Below are 18772 nucleotides of genomic sequence, written 5' to 3'. Positions count from 1 at the left end.
ATGACGGGGTGGATCGACAGACCGACTTTTGGAGGGAAAGTCTCGAGAACAATAGAGGTCGCATTGACCTGGAAATGAAGCTATTAATACAAGAAACGGAAAGAACGACCCGTTTGCATATGAAACCCCAAGGCAAATGACAAAATTGATGTACACTGATACTATGGAAAGAGTGACAAGCTGCGCAGGTAGACTGAGTTACTAGATGCTCCTGCGCCAAAGATCTCACAGCTTCGCGGCGCCATCTCAGTTCCGGCACTGCTTACCATTTCTGGCATGGACTGGGAGAAGGTTCTTGCTTAGTCATATGCGCGTGGCTCTCACTGTGAGTCGACGCGTTAGAAAAAGTCACGTTCCTGCCATCGACCACAACATAGTCATTGCCTGATGCGGTGTTATACATACAGCATGACCAACTGTACTTATGTACAAGCTAAGCAGATTCACGCGGAGCACTTCTCCTTGAAGAAGGGCATGAGGTCTGTTGTTCATCGGTTCATCGGCTCATCAGTAATTCAGCAAACCGGCCCCTAGGCCATGCAGGGAAGCACTCAGCTCAAGATGCCACGAGCAATTCCCCGTCAAGACTGCCCCAGCAAGCGTCATTATGTATGAGGTCAGCCCTGAAATGAAAACCTATTCCGACACTGCTGACTGTGGTCGTTGCGTTCGCGCTCCGGCTGAGGTAGCGACGCTTGCTGTCCCCAATGGTTGCGGCGGATGCCCGAGCCTGTCAAGCCAGCAAATCCCATGCGTAGTCGGATCAACGATGAGCTGCCCTTGACTTTGATGCATGGTCCTGGCACATATGCTTACCCTCCAAACCATCACTGGCCGAGCTCCTGCTTTATTAAAGGCCCACGGGCGCTACCTTCGGGCCAAGCTTGCAACCAGTCCTTGCCTTCTTCCACATCGCGGATCTGACAAGTTGGGCACAACTTTCCTCCTCTTGTCCACTGTCCTACAGCCCACATCCAATCGACATGTCGTAGCTTTGTAATGGGCTTACCATTACGAGCAATCCAGAGGCGGTTTCGCGGCAAGTACTTCTCACAGGCGTGGCAGAACTGAAGGCCCCCAGGGATCCATTTCCACCTTTTGAGCGCCTCGACCAACTGTCTGTGAGTGTACAATTTTCTAGTCTTCTGGCCTACGCGCGTAGTGGTGATGATGGCTGATCTGAGCTTGATCTTTGAGGTGAGTTTAGCAGTTTTCTTGCAGCTGAGCATGAACGCGACTTGATCTCTCGGATGTTTGATCTTCTTGAAGATGCGTTTGACCAGCTTTGGCGGAAGACGAAGGAGGTGACATCTCTGTCGAGTGGCTTTCTGTGTTATCAGGGGCGCAAGGTCGAGTGATCGTGGTAGAGGCTTCGGCATGGTGGTGATTTTGAACAAGCAATCGAGGTCGAGCAAGGCGTCCCCCTATGGTGGTTGAGGTGCATGCAGAGATAAATGGTAGTAGAGATGATGGACGTGGTATGAAGTGACACCTTCACTCCAATGACGTTGACCATACTTTTTACATACGATAGCGAGATGACGTCCTTTAAAGCATTTTTCACTTGTACAAGAGCGACAGAGTGTGCTTGGCACGAGTGAAAGGAACATCAACCAGTTTCGACTTGGCACAAACAAGCCCCAGCATCAAAAGCACTCTGCGCGACTTGGTCTCGGTCTCAAGCACCAGACCCTCTTGTTAGTCCAGGTCAGCACCGATTCTGTTGAACCACGTCCTCGGCCGGAATTTCGACAGAACGCTGGCAGGCACGCCAGCGAATAGTGACGTGAATGAGAAGTGAGACACGCAACACCGCTGTTCTGTCTACGAGAAATGTCTGAATCCATGAACCTGATGCGCATTCCACGGAAAGGCGCGGAGAAGGAATTGGCTGGACAACCCCTAGGAGACATGTGGCCGACAACGTACGAGGACCACGCTCTACACCCTCCAGCCGTATACTCTGGAGAAATGCAACACTCACTCACACATCGTACGCTTCTAGCAACACTAGACAACATAACCAGAGATCCAAGCGGCACAAGCTTAGGCCCAAGCCTACCTTCAGTCGGGTCTTTATGCGATGCACCTCCTCTGATGGCCTTCCCACCAGAGATACGCAACCGCATATACGACAAGATTTTCGATGACATCGAGGTACACGCTTCAACAAGCACAGAAGCCAGCACGATCGTTCTCCATTTCTCCGCTCTGGTCTCGCACATCGCTCCCGATCCTAATGAATCAGGAAAACCACGCAAACTCCGACTCGACCGAATCCTCAGCATCACCGAAACTAATACCCAAATCCGCGCCGAATCCCTCGCACAACTCTGGTTCAAGACAACAACAGTCCACTTCAACCTCCCCCTCGTATCAACCCTTACAATTCCGTCCACCCACCTACCCCACGTTTCAATTCTCGTCACAAATCCAGACTCAACCCGCAAAGACACAATCCTGCGACCGAGCGACTTCCCCAATCTCAAAAAGCTGATTCTCGTGCCATACGAGCGGACTACCTACTGCGCGTTACCCGCTACATTGGTAGCGCCAGCTGGTGCCAATGCCAATCCCATCGCTGGACTGCCATCCAGTAACTCCACCGAAGCAGATCGAAAAACGGAGGAACGTGCTCGACAAGCATGGGAGCAGTTCCTGTCTAGATTCGTAAAAAGAACAGGGAGGAAGAGGTGCATCGTTGATCACTTCCTTTTTGAAAAGAGAGAGTATGAGATTGTGTTTCGGTTTCAGTACCATGGCGGAAGATTCGACTACACGATCGTGAAGGAAGTGGCGGAGTAAGACTGAAAGAGGTGACCAGGCATTTCGTTTGAGGTTGTCATGGACTTGATTGTCTGGACGGCATGGACGTTCCTGTCCAGAGGTGTACCTTGACTGCGCGTTGTTATGGTGGCTTGCCGACTTTGTGTAAGGATCTGGCCTGCTGACATGGTAGCACCCCCTCTCCAGTGACAGTCAGACTGTACGTAGCTTCGTATTGACAGCTGCAAGCGTGATCTAGGGGTCACTGAAGCGATTGAGCTACTCAATGTTCTGAGCTGACAGTCTTGGATTTGCTGAAGGCAGCAGCAGCAAATGTACGCTGAACATTCATTCAGCCCAATATTGACAGTTCAGTATCTTACTCCGACCGACATCTAGTTTCTTGCTGTCCCATTCCTCATCAAGAAATATACATCTCAACACCAATCTCATTATTCCAACCAGCCTCAAGTCCCAAATCATCCCAAGCCCCTTCAACATCAATCTGAATCATCCCAACCTTAGCACTTTCCTCCGGCGTATGCCTCGGCGGCCTCGTCAAACCCGCCGTCGTAATCGTCACACGTTCCTGCGGAATAACCCGACCATGCATCAACACCAACAAATCCTCCCCAACCGTAACCTCCTTCTCACTCCCCGCAATCTGAAACCACACTCCCAACACCCCCAACGCCTTCATCTGCACATCGATCCTCAACCTCCTCTCCACACCCCTTTGACTCTCACTCCACACCTCCTCCCCCTCCCCCGCCGGCCCCATAACCTCAAACCTCGACCCAACAAGCGCACACGCCCCCGTCATCTTCCCCAACAACCCCATAACCGCAACCCTTAAACTCCTCTCCCTCCCCAGATCAAAAGCCCCATGCACCGGCACCGCACTCCAAACATCAAACCCCCTAACCCCCAAATTCGCCTGCACCAACATCCCCCCACCCACCGGCAACATCGGCGTGATAGGCCCAGTAACCCGCCTACTCATATGACTCCTCACAACCCAACACTTCCGTTCCGTCACCGGCGAATCCGCAGCATTAAGCGTAACCCCCGGAATCCGCGTAACAGGCAACATGAAATTCACATCCCTCTCCGCAACATTAAACACGCCCATCATTCCCGTGCCGACATCGGCGCGTCCGTCGTATGTACCGACGCGGAGCACACTACCGCTTTCGTAGGAGTCGTATACATCGAGTGTCTTGCCCACATTACTTGGGCGCAGAATCACAGTCTCACCGCGCGGATTGCGCGCCGTCATACTGTGGATCAGCTTGATATCGGAACTGCCGGGGTAATCAGTGATATAGACCGGACCCCCACTTACACAGCGCGCTGCGGCATGGAACCCGCTGTACTCGTGGCTCGTCTGAAACATATCCCAGTCAGGCAACACATTCAGATGCTGGACGAAGAGCGCAGAATGTGCGTTTGCGAAGACGTGCCAGGGGTGCGATGTGGGGACATCGGGGAAGAAGTCGTCGCTGTTGCGGAGCATGATGCGCGGTGTATTGGTGGGGAGGAAACTGTGGTAGAGGATCTGGGGGATCTGCGACATGCAGCTTATTGCTTTTCCGGAGAGGTGGCGGAGGTGTGCTTGTGTCCAGGCGGATTGGTAGGTTGTTGTTAGGGCGCGGCGGTCTTTTGTGGAGGATAGTTCGTCGAGGTAGAATTGGACGTCGGTTTTTACGGCTGTTATGCCGGAGGCGGAGAGGAAGGTGTAGAAGTCGTTGTAGAATTTGTGGATGTCGTCTGCATGGATCGTGTGTTTGGGGCCTGCGGCGGGTGTTCCTTCTTTGAGTGTGATGGGTAGGAGCTTGTAGTCGGAGTGCAGGTGGCCTTCTGTGTTGGATATGCAGCCCCAGTAGCCCATTAGGGCGTGCCAGACGGCTATGTCGTGGAGGTGTGGGAATTTCTGGCGGATTTCGTCGATGCCGGATTTGAGGCCGTTGGGGAAGGCGTGGGGTGTTGCTTCGAAGGCGGTCATGGCGCGGGTGAATTGGTTGTCGACTCCTTGGGTGCCGGTTAGGGATTGCCAGTTGTCGTCTATTATCATGTTTGCGATGTTGATTTTGTTGTCTTGGAAGTGTTGGAGGGCGGTTATGATCTTCTCAAGATTGAGATCTTGACCGAGAGAGTTCCAGGTGCAGTAGGCGAGGCTGTCGTACCAGCTGGCTAGCCATTGCGGGGTGGGAGAGTCGTCGTGGGCTGGGTCGCGGTTGTCGTGCATGTTGGACACGATTACCGTGCCGGACTCACTGTCGAGGGATTGGTGACGGATGTGGGTTGGGAGAGATTGTGCGGTATCTTGATAGGCGGATGACTGACGAACGAGCTTGCGCATCTCGTACATCACGGCTGCGTTGGCGATTTCAAATTCATGGGCTGTTGCGGCCAGCACTTTAAATTTACGGTCTTTGCCTGTGTCATTGCGCGCTACCACGACTATGTTTCCGTCGTCGTCGGCTTTGAAGGTTGTCAGTACATCATCGATACCGTTGACGGCCAGTATGACGACGTGAAGACCATCGCTTCGAAGGAAAGAAAGGAGGATTGCTGGCTCGTTTAATTGAAGCCTTTGTAGGCCGTGCCGAGGTGCAAGCCATGGCGACCATATCCTGACCAGGGCAAACCAGCGATGGCACATGTTAATGTTACCCAGGACTTTGTGTTCTTCGACGGCATCGTCTTCGTCGTAGGGTATCGTTGTTGAGGATTCGAGACTGTAGAGACGTGCTTCAGGCGCTTCACTAGCGAGCTTGCGCGTATGCCAGCCCTTATGCAGCTCGACTGGTGAACCGCCGAGGTAGTTGGGGTCTGGTGGTGGTTGGAGGATGAGCTCTCCATCGCCTGTTGCAAAGTTGTCCTTCACCCACGTCCATGCCTCGTTCGGGTTTATCCTATATCGTACTGTGAATGAAACCTGACGACCTTTGTAAGTCTTGCCTGCTGTCGGGAAAGGTGTAGGAAGATTGCCTTCGAACGTGTATCGATGTAGGCTGTTCTCCCTGTTATCGTACAAAACTGTTGGGTTTATGTCCACTTTCTTGAGTGGCAGGGCTCTCCAGTCTTCTCCGACCGCACCATAGCATGTGGCATGGTCATACCAGATTGCGACTTCCCATGGTTGCTCTGGGAGGGAAGTCGACGACTCAACAACGACAGTAAACTCAAACTGTTTTCTCGAAGGCGGAACGATGGTTACACGACCCAGAGGGGGGAATGTAGTGATCTTTGCGAAAAGAGCCATTTGGCCTGGTCTCCAGAATTTGATTTGTGAAGGTCTCTGTCCACCATCAGAAGTGCTATGGGCAGCTGATTTTAAGGTCACAGGTGCCATTGGTTTGCCGATATCATGGTTCCAACGAGCATTAAACAGAAATCAGCAGCTAGCTTTGTGGCAAAATCTGGTACCTGGATAAACACGAACGAATCAAGAAGCAGGTTGAGAAGCCACCAGATCTGACATGGATGAGAGCATGGGCAAGCCGGCACAATATCCGGAGCTGCTTCTGGGCGTTGATTATGGGAGGCGCTGAATATTGTTGGTACTTGAGTAGTTGAGAGAACCTTTTTTATGCCGCCATGCCATGTGCTCGGGGTCGATGTGGGTGAAGCCAGCAAATCCACATCGGCGATCAACGCTACGAAACCCTAAGCCGTAAATGACGAAACGGGTGATGATACGAGAACGACCATGATCCTGACCCGCGAAAGCGGAGGGAGATAAGTGCCTACGAGTACGACTAGTAGTACGACGAGAACGGTGGGGTTCACTGGCATCAATGCATGTCGCGACCGTCATCGGCTTGATGATAGTTGAAGCAAGGAAGTGGCTATGGCTAAGGGCATCAATAGACCTTTTTCAACCTGTTTAATCGTGTTCAACGCGACATGAGAGGCAGGTAACCTAGTCCTGAAGTTTACCATGAAAAAGCGGAAGTCTATCTTGAAAACTTAGCGTAACAGTATACAAATTAATGTTGAGTGATCTCTGCCATGTCTACATGGGATAGAAGTCCTTGAGTTCATCATCTTCGCCGCTAAGCTCAACAGCGCTGTCCACAAAGTCAACAGAATTATCTGCTTTCTCGCGCGGCAGTCGATGCACGAGGAAATCTTGCGGTGCTCTGGTCTTCTTCTCCATAACTTCCTGCATGTATTTCTGCACTTCTGATAGAGGTTTAGCACTTCTAGCTATAGTCTCTATGGTACGGTGCTGAGCAGCTTTCACGACCATCGTAATGGGCTGGTAGTACTCAGTATCTTTTCTCCACTTAGTTGATATGCTTTGCATTTCTTCGCTTGTCAGGTCTTTCATGGAAGCTAGGATATCTGCTCCTTTTCGTTCGGCAAAAAACGAACAGGTCATCTCGGTGCCGCCGTACTGAGTATCAAGTACTGTATGCTCGGGAAACAGCCAGCGATCGGTGCTTGCGGCCTGACCAGCGGCAGGTGGTGAGGTGAACTCGATAACGACATGTTTGATAGCCTCTTGCCGTGGCTGCATAGGAAAGGCCGCGAAGTGAGGTGTAGGATTGAGTGGTGAATTTCGATATGGCGTCGAGGCAGCCAATTTCGCTTTTGCCTCCTTCTCGGCCTCCTGTCGCTTCACGATGGCGTTGAACTCGTCGATATGAGCTTGAAATTCTCTTAACTGATCGGGCGTGGCTTTCGATGTGGCAACTACCTTCATCAAATCCTTCAGGTGGACGTCAGTGGCGGCCCTCGAGGCGAGCATTTGAATGACTGGATCTGTTGTCTTTGCTCCTCCTGGAGGAGTAGGAGGACGATTCGAGGATGGGGCAGGTGTGGCGGGTGTAGGTGTAGGTTTCGATGCTGGGGTTGCAGATGCAGTAGGCACAGAGCTGACAGTTGGCGCATGGACATTCGGCTGTGTAGGGGCAAGCGCTGGGCTCGCAGAGTTTGGCTTCGGAGTCTGCTGAATCGGAGGTCTGTACGCAGGCAGAGGAAGTACCTGAGATTCCCTGACCACATAAAAGACAGCATCAAAGGTATGTGGTTCGATGGTAATTGTAGCATTTCCCAGCTTCTGCATCGACTTCACATCAGGATTGTTCGGAGGCTCCTCAACCACTTTCTTCCTCTTTATCGGCTTCGTCCAGTATTTGGTGAGAATGCCATCGCAGAGCCATTGCATGCGCGATCGATGCAACGAGGCAGCGAGGATAGCGCTGTCCGCCACCGACTGGAAGTGCTTGTTCGAAACTCCTTCAGGCTGTTTGTCGGTGGACGCAGGCAGTGGTCTTGTGCTCGTTACTTTGGTAGGCAGAATCTCGTCGCCGATTGATGTAGGAGTAGATGCACTTCGACTCGGTGTCGACACATGCACTGTCTTGATGCGCTTCTCAGGCCTCTTTCTAGACTTCGAATCGTCCGTCGCTGGAGTGGCTGGAGTCTTTACAGCTGGAGTCGCTGGCTTTGAAGACGGCGACGATGCTCGTCGGGTTGATTCCCTTCGTGATCGTGCTGGCAGCACTCGCCGTGTTGGTGTTTCTTCCGCCATTACCATTTTGCTTCCTGTCTTCTATGACCACCACATCACGTTGGTATCATTGACCGCATTTTCTGTACGCATTGATGGATGTAATCGGGACCCAATTACCATACAGAGCACTTGGAACCTAGAGAAAGTCGTGCCGAGAGGAATAGCTGCCTACGGTGATCCATAGAGAACTGCACTATTGTATTGACGCGGTGTCAATCCCTACCCGTACTGTGGTACAGATCGTGCAGATGTTCAGGCCTTTGTCTTTATCTTCTGTCAGATTGTGCTTTGGTCTTACGCTCAATGTCGATAATTGGATTTTGAGGTCGTGCGGAGGGGCATGAGATGGCATGGTAGAAGCCGACACAGTTTAACGGTCTATTTCTTGACACAAGCGAAGACAGAAGATGGCACCGACCTGGGTGAAGCAATGCTTCTGGACACTGGCAGGGACGGGTGCGGTATATGTGCTTTCCGTGCTGGCATTGACCATACCAGTATTGCAAAGAAACGCTACTTATGCCCACAATATCAATCCTGCCTATTGGCAGAACTTATCAAATGTTGAGCAGTTCGGTTTCGTACACCATCAAGTTCAGCCTTTCACTGTCAGGTCTACCAACAATGTGACACTCCATGCATGGCACATCCTCCCGGCACATCTCTACCGAGAGCACAAAGAGAAACTCATCAACCAGCCTGACTTCGGGCTTAAGCCTTTTGACGAAGCTGCAGAAGCCGTGGGCTTGCGTCTTTTGCTGGACGAGCCAAATGCGAAGGTTGTGGTCAGCTTCCATGGCAATGCTGCACATATTGGATCATCGCATCGACCAGCCACATATCAGCAGCTCCTCAGCACTTCGACTGTAGAGCAGCCTGTTCATGTTGTTGCCTTTGATTACCGAGGATTTGGCATGTCTACAGGCACGCCAAACGAGCAAGGAGTCATTGACGATGGTATTGCCGTCATGTCCGCCTTGTGTGGGAGCCCAGATCGTCTCGCAGCAACGAATAGGTCGCCTTCTCTGTCTCATTCGAGCCTACAACCTTCACAGATCATTCTTGTTGGTCAATCGCTGGGCACTTTCATCTCGACTGCAACCTACCACGAATGGACGATCAGGCTTCAGCAAGCACCTTTCAAAGCTCTGATCTTGCTAGCCAGTTTCTCTTCCCTGACCAAGCTACTGGACTCATACTCGATCAAAGGCTTCACACCTCCACTACTATCCCCACTAACGCAATACCCTTACGTTCAGAATTGGATTCGACAACGGATACACGACAAGTGGGACACAGCGAGCAGAATTAAAGAAATGCTCACTCTGCCCAATATGAAGTTGGATTTGAGCATCATGCACGCGAAGGACGATTGGGAGATACCATATCACGAAGGCTACATGAACTGGTTGGCGGTTGAGGAGGCGGTCAATGGAACAGGGACTTTTACGTCGACTCATGAGGATTTGTTTTATCCTGAGTTTACTAAATCGTGGGTTAGCGATGATGGCGTGAAAATGGTCCGGTGGGATAAGGTCAGGCATGGAGGGCATAATCGTTTACCGACGAGTGAGCACCTGAAAGTGATACTGTACGATATCTTGGAGCGTCAATGAAGGGCAATGTGTAGATGTAACATGTCCGGCGAATCTTTGCCGTTCAACTCGTAGTTCGTATAATGGGCTTCGTGTCGTGTTCTCCAAGGTTTGCGTCAATATGAGCGACCACATGGCTCGATGGTTGTTCCCGCGAGATCAGGGGGCGGTTCGGCGGTGATAGTTCGGTGGAGATGGGTGACGGCATAGCCTAATTGTATCCGGAGAACCCTAAACCTCGTGCTGATCGCCATCTGTTTCGCAGTCGACAATGGCTGAACCAGCAGTTGTAAACAGTACTATTGCAACCACCTCTGCACCGCGCCGTTCCTCAACACCATTCGTTGCGCAATCAATGGTGCTGCCTAGGGACGGTTAAGCAGGTAGCAGTTTGGTTGATCGAGCTGTCATCTCGGTGAGAATGCATGCGGTCTCAATGATTCAACGGGCGCAAACACGAAAGACGTAGGAGTTGCAGCAGCAGCAGTTTCAAGTTGTCGTGCACGGAAGGGGAAGGGCTCATGTCAACCTCAAATGGTCTCACTGCTCATACTACGGCGCTTCCTACTTTCAAATCGATACACAACCAGCCGGATCGCAACTATAGTTATGCAGTGTCAAGTAATGCCAGCTCCAGTCGAAGCACGGCTGGCAGGAGTCAGCCACGGAGTGAGCCACGTAGCGAAGATGGGTCAGACACAAGGAAAAGTCCAAGTCTAGCAGACAAACCTTCGCAGCAAGAGAATGCGGGCGTCAACCTCAACGTCGACGGCACCATCAGGCGATCCAAACGATCTTCCGGTGGCTTCCTGCTCGATACCTCTCCGAATTCCTCCCGTCTATCGAGGTCTCTGTTATCACAGAAGAGCGTCAAGGGCAAGGAAAAGCTTGATAAACAACCACTATCAGTGCCTAAGAGACGGATGCAATATGATGGTCACGACTCAGAGTCGTCCAGGCGTGCCTCACCACTATCCTCTGAGGTCAGATCAAGCCCACTAGCCCACGACTATGCTACAGGCTCACGCGATCATCGGAATGGTATGTCTGGTCAGCTTGCTGGTAGCTCAATGGGGAGCTATGGCAGCGGATCTTCGAGGCAAAACGCTCCATCCTATGGTTTTGACACTGATCCTGCTCAGATAGTCGACATGGCCTTGCGCCTTAATGAGGGCAGGCGAAAACAAGCATCTGCCAGGCGTAATGTGTCATCTGCCACAGAAGGGAGGAGAATCGTTTCAACCGCTACCTCTATTCCGGCAAGGCCATCTCCCCCTAGGCAGCTGGATCACCAAATTGGGAGTTTGCGTCAGCCCACCAAGCGCAAGCCGTTCGATACAGAGCTTATAACGCCTCAGAAGCGGATCCGAGGTGTCCCGGAACCTGCCGAAACCAGTGCGACGGTCGAGGAAGATCCTGATATCGACGAGGACACTGACGGCTCCGTGGAAGGTATGCAAGTATCTCGTGCTACTCAAAATCGTGTCGCAAAGGCCAAACAGTATTTCGAACTTGCATACGAGCACAGAAGACTACTTTCTCATCTTCCGCCTCTGAGAAAGCCTGATGATGACTTCGACCCATCAAAACCAGGCTACGATAGCAAGGCTTACAACCCTCTGCAATATGCACGCAACAGAAAGCTGAGATTCAGAGAAAGGAAGCCTATTATGGCTGAGGATGATGGCTGGCATGATATTGAGAAGGTCAGAGCATGGGTCGATGCTGTTGTCAACAGCCACACAGAGACAAAGCATAGTCCGCTCGAATGTGTCCGCCTACCACAACTAACGCTGCTAGATGAAGATGCACAGGATGCTGGTGACAACTCTAACACTGACGCTCGCAAAGCTCCTCAGTCTGGTAAACCACGGAGACCTAGGTCTGATTGGGTCACTCATCCTGGTGATCAAATAGCTGATGCTTTCTGGACCGAGCAAGGCCTCAACAAGCAGAAGATTTACAACCGCGACAACGAGTTGATATTTCCACCAGGCACCAAATTCCACTTCTCTGGCTGGCGTAACAGAACTCCGGTTAAGGTGCCAGAAGAGCTAAAGCATTCGCCCTCTTCGCCTAGCTCCTCGCCGAGACCAGACAGGAGGCAAGCCGTTGCTGCACCTCCAAGCTTGCCGACTTTCGAGTCTGCGCACAAAGACCACAGCTGGGCAAGAACCAGGTCGAAATTTACCAGAGCCCTTAAGAAGGGATCTAAACGTAAAAAGAGAGACAGTCATGATATTTTCGACACTAGTAGTGAGTCTTCTGATTCAAGCAACAGCACCGAGCAGGGAAAAGAGGAGAAGGAAAGAGGTCGACACCGCCGTTCAAAATCGCGAGACAGGTTCGATTTGGCTGATGGTGATCCACATGCACTACCAGTTCAAGGCTCGTCGGACCATGCCAACACCAGTTCCCCGGCTGTAGACGCCTCAAAACATAGCTCAGGACGGGAATCAATGGAGCATGCGAGACTCCTTAGACATCTGCGTCGCCAGAGCACTTCCATGAGTATGCCTGACGAGGACTCGGAGAAGCGGAAATTGTTCAAGCGAAGCAAGTTTCTCCCCAGCCTCAAGCTCGATTCCGAAGACAAAGGTCGAAGCTCAATGGAATACGATTCGACAGCGCCTGGGACTCCCATTGGTCATGGCTTCCCTAGCATCGCGATCAACCTGTCTCCTCCTGATAGTAGGTCTGCATCTCCAACCAGGAAGGGGAAGAGTTCGATTTTCAGCTCCGTCAAGGACAAACTACAAAGAGACCACATCGAGGCCGCCGACTTTGCAAAGAGTGGTAGCTCGCACCAGTCATCCAAGCGTGGCTCTGTTGCTCATGGGTTAGATGTTCCTCGTAACGCGTCAAGAGGTCCAAGTCCCGCTAGCCGAGATACCAGTCCTTTCACGAAACATCAAGATGAAGCGTTCGTGGACGAGAGTGCACGCTTTCCAGCTGAACATCGTGAAAGCATGGTCAGCAAAGTCAGCTCCAGGACCACAGACTCTAAGGCTACGGAGTCGGGCGTGCACCGCTCACATCGTGTTCGAGGAATGTTCAAAGGAGGCCGAATAGCTGAGTTGGTGGGCAATGAGGTCTCGAGAGTGGGCGAGTTCATCTGGAAGCGAGATCCTCCTCGCGGCGCTGTAACGGATGAAGGCTCTGTATCCGGATATGAGTCCGATTCGGATGAGTTGACGGATCAGGACGATCCAGCAAAAATGCCGAGCCGGCCAGAACGACAACCTCCAAATCAACATCAGTCGAGTAACAAAGCCATGAGCCCAGTCTCGGCAGGTGCGAAACCCTCACCGAAAGAAGCTCCTCAGTATCATATTCAAGGCTTACCGAGCTTCACCTCGCCTTTTCAGCGAGATCGTGACAACCAGGAGAAGCTGCTAGGCGCAGAAAGTCCTGGTGGCACACCTCAGAGAAGCCAAGCTGAAGGTTATGACAGTGATCCTGTGTCCACTGCTGCAAGAGCACGTCGGGCGGCAGGTAAATCGCCCCGTCTCGACCGTCTTGCACCTCCCAAGCTGGATATCAGGTCTGCCACACCAGATGGACGGCGCAGTAGCTACGACTTCGGTACGGCACTTGACTTGAGCCGAACAAGGTCAGCATCAGAACTATACAATAGTGCTATTAGTGGTCGGCCAAACGAGCGCAGTGCTGGAAACAAGCGCGGTTTGACAGCACAACGCCGTTCCACAAATGACATGTCGCGAAACTTCTCCCACGAAGGTCGCTCATCCTCACGACCGCCACAGAACATTAGAATACATGACTTCTTCCGAACACGTGCCCTTCTCCTCGCGAGCACTATCAAGGCCACGAACATAGCAACATACTGCGACGAATTTCCCAAACCACAGTCATCCTTCCTGTTTTCTGCTTTCCAAACCACCGGGGCTACCGGTTCAGAAGTCAACAGGCATCTACCTGCTCGTCGTAAAGAAGAGCATGCCATTGCAGCACGACATCTCATTGCGCATCTCAACAAGCAGTCTGGCGAGTTCAATGACCATCTCTCCAATTTCACAGAAACCACAACAGTTAATCTGCACCGTGAGATACAGATCCTTGAAGATAAGACCGAATCGTCTCTGTTTCCACGTTTGCAGGCGCTGTCAGATCAGGCTGGCCAATTGGCGCAGAAGCTTACAACGACAAGCACGCTTGCTGTGAAGGGTGTCAATGATGATGTCGCGGAGGCATTCAGGATGAAACGGCGAGGACCGTATCGATTTGGGCGACTGCTTGGATATAAGCTTATGGAGTGGGGTGTTGTTGGTCTTCTCTGGCTGATCTGGTTTGTTGTTACGGTTATCAGGATCGTGCTTGGGACTGCGAGGGCGATATGGGCTGTTATTGCTTGGCTGTTCTGGTTGAGATGAAGCTTGCAAGCTTGTAATACATGAGGGAGACCACGACAAATGTGTTTCTTGATGGGAGTTGGCGTTGAGGTCTGTTCAGGATACCCCTTCGGCCGTGTATTGGTAATGGTGCCATTTGGATCTTCGATTTAGTGTCTGCAATATGCAGCGAACTTATTCATATGTACCACTTCAGTTGAAATATGCTATGATAATGGAACATAATTTCTGCTTAGCCGTGCCTATCACGAGCCTACCAGCGACCAGCGCCTTGAATCATTACAGAAAACAGGCCGCCCTTGCCTCCATGGTTTCTCCTCAATCAACATCAGTATCCGAATAGATGGCGCCCGCACCCTCATATCGGCTCAATCTCGTCAAAGACCGTACGCTCTTTGGTTGACGGCCCTGATGCCTCACATTCCAATGCACCCAACCCATTTCATAAAAGGCAAACGATCTAGTCGACATCGGCCCCACTCATCCTCACCAATTAGGTCTCGCATGCTCATGGTCATGCGGCAGCTGACAGACATCCAATTCATAATAGCCATCTCTCACCGAAGCCCCCTGGAACACGCTCGTGAAACAAAGAGGCAACTGCGTACCCCTCGTATGACACACACACTTGCTCATCTCAACATAAGCTCCCTGCTCGCACACCCCAAATTGCGCTGCATCGAAAGTATGGCAGAAGACGTTAGGGTAGTCGGATACATATCGTGTCTCTGCCAGCTCCAGCCGGATGCAGGGTAGAATGTCGATGTGCCAGGGGTGGCGGACCCAGAGGGCGACGGTGCCGATTCCGAGGACGCGGTGGTTGTTGTAGGTTGATTCGTGGGGGAGGGGCGCGCGCATGGAGGTGAAGAGGGTGGGATCTGAGCAGGCGTGGTGGGGGGAGTCGGGTGGGTGGATGCAGAAGCGCCAGGTGCCTTGGAGCGTGCGGGGGTGTGTCTCGTGGTGAAGGTAGTGAGCTCGTATGTGGGTGTTGAGGAAGTCGTCGGACATGTTGAAACGGGTTCTGTTCAAGTGGTTGTCGTTGCTGATACCACGATACTGTTTGTTTGGGGCTGATGATGCTTTCAGTGTTCTATGTTGCGTTGAAGATGAGGGTGAATTGCTTCGAGAATTGTCTGCGATGTCAATCTTTAAGCACCATGAGAGTTGGCTTGAGGTCTAGAACTACGATCTCATAATGTTAGGTGCTGTACTCGGAGTGTCTCAAACCACCCATTGTGGTATTAGACACAGCGCCACTACACAAAGAGCTGCATGACACGACCTTCTTGGAGGTTTGAGAAGGTCTGAGTCTTGTTGGCACAGCTCGGCCCGATCTTACCTCGACGTCGAAATACAGCAACGGTTTGTGCCTATACCGTGCACGAGCTTCGGTAGCCCCGTCACCTTACAGACTCGAGCCTCCGCCTCGCCATCCATACTTTTTCAGCTCAGTAGGATCACGTCAGGCCATCTTTCACACCAACGGGAGGTACATGACTGGAGCACAACGAGGCACACAGCACATTCGATAAGCAAATTCCGCTCGGCGATGTCAATCATGTCAATGGAACGTATCGTGCAGCGGTAACGTTATGACAAAGAACTCGGTTCATGGCTGATCAGTACGAAGCCAGCCCAGAAACATGGTGACCATGTCTTATATGCGCTTCAACTTGTGGCCTCCTTCCAAGATGTGGCCTCCTTCCACGATGTCGAAGAAGTATATGAGTGCCTACCACCACAGCTGACCGCAGGCTCCTTCTCCCCAACAAATACAGCACACCGGACCACCTCCACACAAACAATATTCAACAAGAATGGACAACAACAGCGGAACGAACAACAATACAAGCTGGCCTTCAGCTCAGCAGAACCCTCCAACATCAACACAACCTACGAGGCGCGACGCATTCTCTGCGCCATCGGGTCAGATCGAACCACACGATGAATATTCGTCTAGCGTCCGAGCAGCCAGCTTCTGCGCATTGACAAAACTTCACCAACAGCACTGGCAGAGCCGATAAGTTATTCTGCTCTGACGCACTCAGCAAATGGGCGAAGTTTGCCTTGGACCATCGCCCAAATGACAAAAGAACTTGACCAGCAAGTTCTCGTTGAAGTGTCGATGCCTATTGCACTTCGGCTAATGCTGAGTGGAATCCGAGACTTTGGGAGTTGGTGTCAAGCGGTAGCTGCCAACGCCACGAAGACCGATGATTTTGAGGAGTCGTGAATTTGGGAGGAGGTAGTTCATGATAATGACACTTATTGCCTGGCGCGATGAAGAGAAATGGGGCACACTTCTTTGTTTTCGGTGCCTGAATCATGCTGCGAAGTGATATTTTTGCGAGTGCCTCATCTCGGTAGTGCGCGTCACCTTCAAGCAGTGGAAGGCGCGTCTATCGAGCACTTCCTTCCTGCATTCACTCGCAATTGCGTGACAGTTCCATCGTGATGTTCACTGTCAATCAAACACCTCTTTGTTCGCTTACACTTTCACAGACCTTGATTATATCAAGCCGCACATATGACTTGCTGCCATGCCGACCATGTTCCCGCATAACCATTCCAGTACCATCTCGTCCCATATTATACTTCGTATGGTTGTATCTATACACTGACTACAACTCACCATGGACACCAATATCCAAGAGGATCTCAGCAGCAGCGCGCTGCCCAGGCAAACTTCAACACCGTCAGAAACAATCTCACTACAACCAGCGACACCTTCACTCCTCGGTCTGCCTTCAGAAATACGACTTATGATCCTCCGATACCTCCTTCAGGCTGAGGACATCCTTATAGACGAGCCAGCGGCTCTCGATACTCGTATCAGAGAGATCAGAGACAGGGAAGACTCGGATGACGACAGTGAAGAAGAAGACGAGGACGAGGATGAGGATGGGGACAGTGACACTGCGGAATCGGACACAGGCGACGATGAGGGCTCTGAACATGACGGTGCAGTGGAAGAGCAGATCAGCAACCGATCTTTTGATGTGGTAATCTGCGACACGGAGCTCCAATCTGTCAACACGAATGGCGTCAGTCAGACAGTCCATGCTCCATCTGTTCCCCTGCCTGCGGTGAGGAAGGCACCTCACGAGTCACAAAAGCGTTACAAGCTGTATCCGGAAATCTTTGCCACGTGTCGTCTACTCAACAACGATGGGCACAGGCTCCTCTACGACGACAAAACTATCAATGTCTTATACTTCTACGGACCAACGCCTTACAGACCGCCCTCGTACAGATCACGTTGCGAACCAAGAGCTTACGTCCTTGGGGAGACATCGATCAGCGCTGCTCTGAAGAAGTATCCTCACTTGATGACGATCAAGCAATGGACCATTCAGATATGGTGGGACGGCGAAGAAGATGACCTTGAGAGAGCTTTTAACGACATTGACCGTTTAGTTCTGCCCTGGTCGCGCTTTATCGAGAAGGAGGTATCTACCTTGCAGACCGTTGACAGCCTTGACTACCTGGAGATCAACGGCGACTTCCTGGAAGACCTATCCGGGGCCTATTGGTCGAGTACCTCAGCTTGGTCAAGCCACACTGTCAAGAAAAGACTTCAGCTGATGTTCTGCAATCCATTTCGTATGCTGAGCAGCGGCAGGTGTTTGGTAGACGTAGGAGATTCAGAGGTGGGAGACAGCCTCAAGGCTTGTGTTGAAGGCTCAATACCCATTGTCCATCCGGCTACATTCAGAGCTGAATTTGAAGATCTGTTCAACGAGGTGGTGAAGGTGTCAGACGGCGTGTTTTGGTACCTAGGATGGTTGTCCAAGACAAACAAACGGCATGATCATCGGCCTTTGCCGTTCCAGCGACTCCAGGAGGCATGTAACATTCTGGAACGTGTCGGCTCTTCACATGAGGAGTGGGACCTCGATTCGTTGTACGAACAAGGCAGGCTTCTGATCAGGATGATTCCAGGCTATGTCGCGAAAGCACTGGAGAATCTAAATAGGCGCACGCTGAAGCTTGCCGAAACGAAGAAGTTTGAGAAGGCAGAAGACGAGGATCAGTGGTCTAGACGGGATTGGAAAGAGGCTCAAGTCTGGGAAGAGGCGTATGGCAGACCAAAGAGGACGAAGCAGGAGATCGTGCGCAAATGCGTTTGGATGATGCAGACGATGGACTTTTTGCAGGAATGCGGGCGCAAAGCGGAGGAATTTCTGAAACGATATGAGGACTACTAGGTCGGAGAGCTGCGAATAGCCAGATCTAGTGTCGGGATCCTCCTTGAGTGGACAATAGCGAGCATGCTGGCATCAACTGAGGGTTAGTGATCTAAGTTGGGCTACGGTAGAGGTACAAGAGAGCTTAGAGCACGTCCATCTACAGCGACTGCTGAGTTGACTCGAGAATCGACTCTTGAGTAGAATCTGAGAGTGGTATATATCGCACCTACACATGACTCTCGAGTTGGCCTTAGCGTTGATTTTGTACCTAGTATCAGTGGCCATATTGTCAAGGTAGCTAAGTTGTACACATCTCTGGGT

At 51.6% G+C, this 18772-nt stretch overlaps 7 protein-coding genes across 7 annotated transcripts; 4 read left to right on the top strand and 3 right to left on the bottom strand.

Annotated features, from left to right (window-relative positions):
- Positions 1–827: 827 nt before the first annotated feature.
- On the bottom strand, positions 828–1379 carry PMZ80_004318 (uncharacterized protein; the record flags this gene model as incomplete). Its single annotated transcript, XM_064872743.1, has 1 exon — positions 828–1379. One exon carries the CDS (start codon positions 1377–1379, stop codon positions 828–830), a length of 552 nt encoding a protein of 183 aa, XP_064731401.1.
- Positions 1380–1833: 454 nt separating this feature from the next.
- On the top strand, positions 1834–2805 carry PMZ80_004317 (uncharacterized protein; the record flags this gene model as incomplete). Its single annotated transcript, XM_064872742.1, has 1 exon — positions 1834–2805. The coding sequence occupies one exon, from the start codon at positions 1834–1836 to the stop codon at positions 2803–2805; it is 972 nt and encodes a 323-aa protein (XP_064731400.1).
- A 382-nt stretch (positions 2806–3187) lies between these two features.
- On the bottom strand, positions 3188–6124 carry PMZ80_004316 (uncharacterized protein; the record flags this gene model as incomplete). The annotated part of the gene is made up of 1 exon (XM_064872741.1): positions 3188–6124. One exon carries the CDS (start codon positions 6122–6124, stop codon positions 3188–3190), a length of 2937 nt encoding a protein of 978 aa, XP_064731399.1.
- Positions 6125–6787: 663 nt separating this feature from the next.
- PMZ80_004315 (uncharacterized protein) lies at positions 6788–8317 on the bottom strand (the record flags this gene model as incomplete). The annotated part of the gene is made up of 1 exon (XM_064872740.1): positions 6788–8317. The coding sequence occupies one exon, from the start codon at positions 8315–8317 to the stop codon at positions 6788–6790; it is 1530 nt and encodes a 509-aa protein (XP_064731398.1).
- A 383-nt stretch (positions 8318–8700) lies between these two features.
- On the top strand, positions 8701–9909 carry PMZ80_004314 (uncharacterized protein; the record flags this gene model as incomplete). Its single annotated transcript, XM_064872739.1, has 1 exon — positions 8701–9909. The coding sequence occupies one exon, from the start codon at positions 8701–8703 to the stop codon at positions 9907–9909; it is 1209 nt and encodes a 402-aa protein (XP_064731397.1).
- A 500-nt stretch (positions 9910–10409) lies between these two features.
- On the top strand, positions 10410–14282 carry PMZ80_004313 (uncharacterized protein; the record flags this gene model as incomplete). Its single annotated transcript, XM_064872738.1, has 1 exon — positions 10410–14282. One exon carries the CDS (start codon positions 10410–10412, stop codon positions 14280–14282), a length of 3873 nt encoding a protein of 1290 aa, XP_064731396.1.
- A 2612-nt stretch (positions 14283–16894) lies between these two features.
- On the top strand, positions 16895–18469 carry PMZ80_004312 (uncharacterized protein; the record flags this gene model as incomplete). The annotated part of the gene is made up of 1 exon (XM_064872737.1): positions 16895–18469. The coding sequence occupies one exon, from the start codon at positions 16895–16897 to the stop codon at positions 18467–18469; it is 1575 nt and encodes a 524-aa protein (XP_064731395.1).
- Between the last annotated feature and the right edge of the window lie 303 nt (positions 18470–18772).

The sequence above is a fragment of the Knufia obscura genome, assembly GCF_036327395.1.
Source record: "Knufia obscura strain CCFEE 5817 isolate CBS 148926 chromosome Unknown scaffold_4, whole genome shotgun sequence".
NCBI lineage: Eukaryota > Fungi > Ascomycota > Eurotiomycetes > Chaetothyriales > Trichomeriaceae > Knufia > Knufia obscura.
Note: the sequence above shows the minus strand (reverse complement) of the source record. Positions and strands in the feature narration are given on the sequence as shown.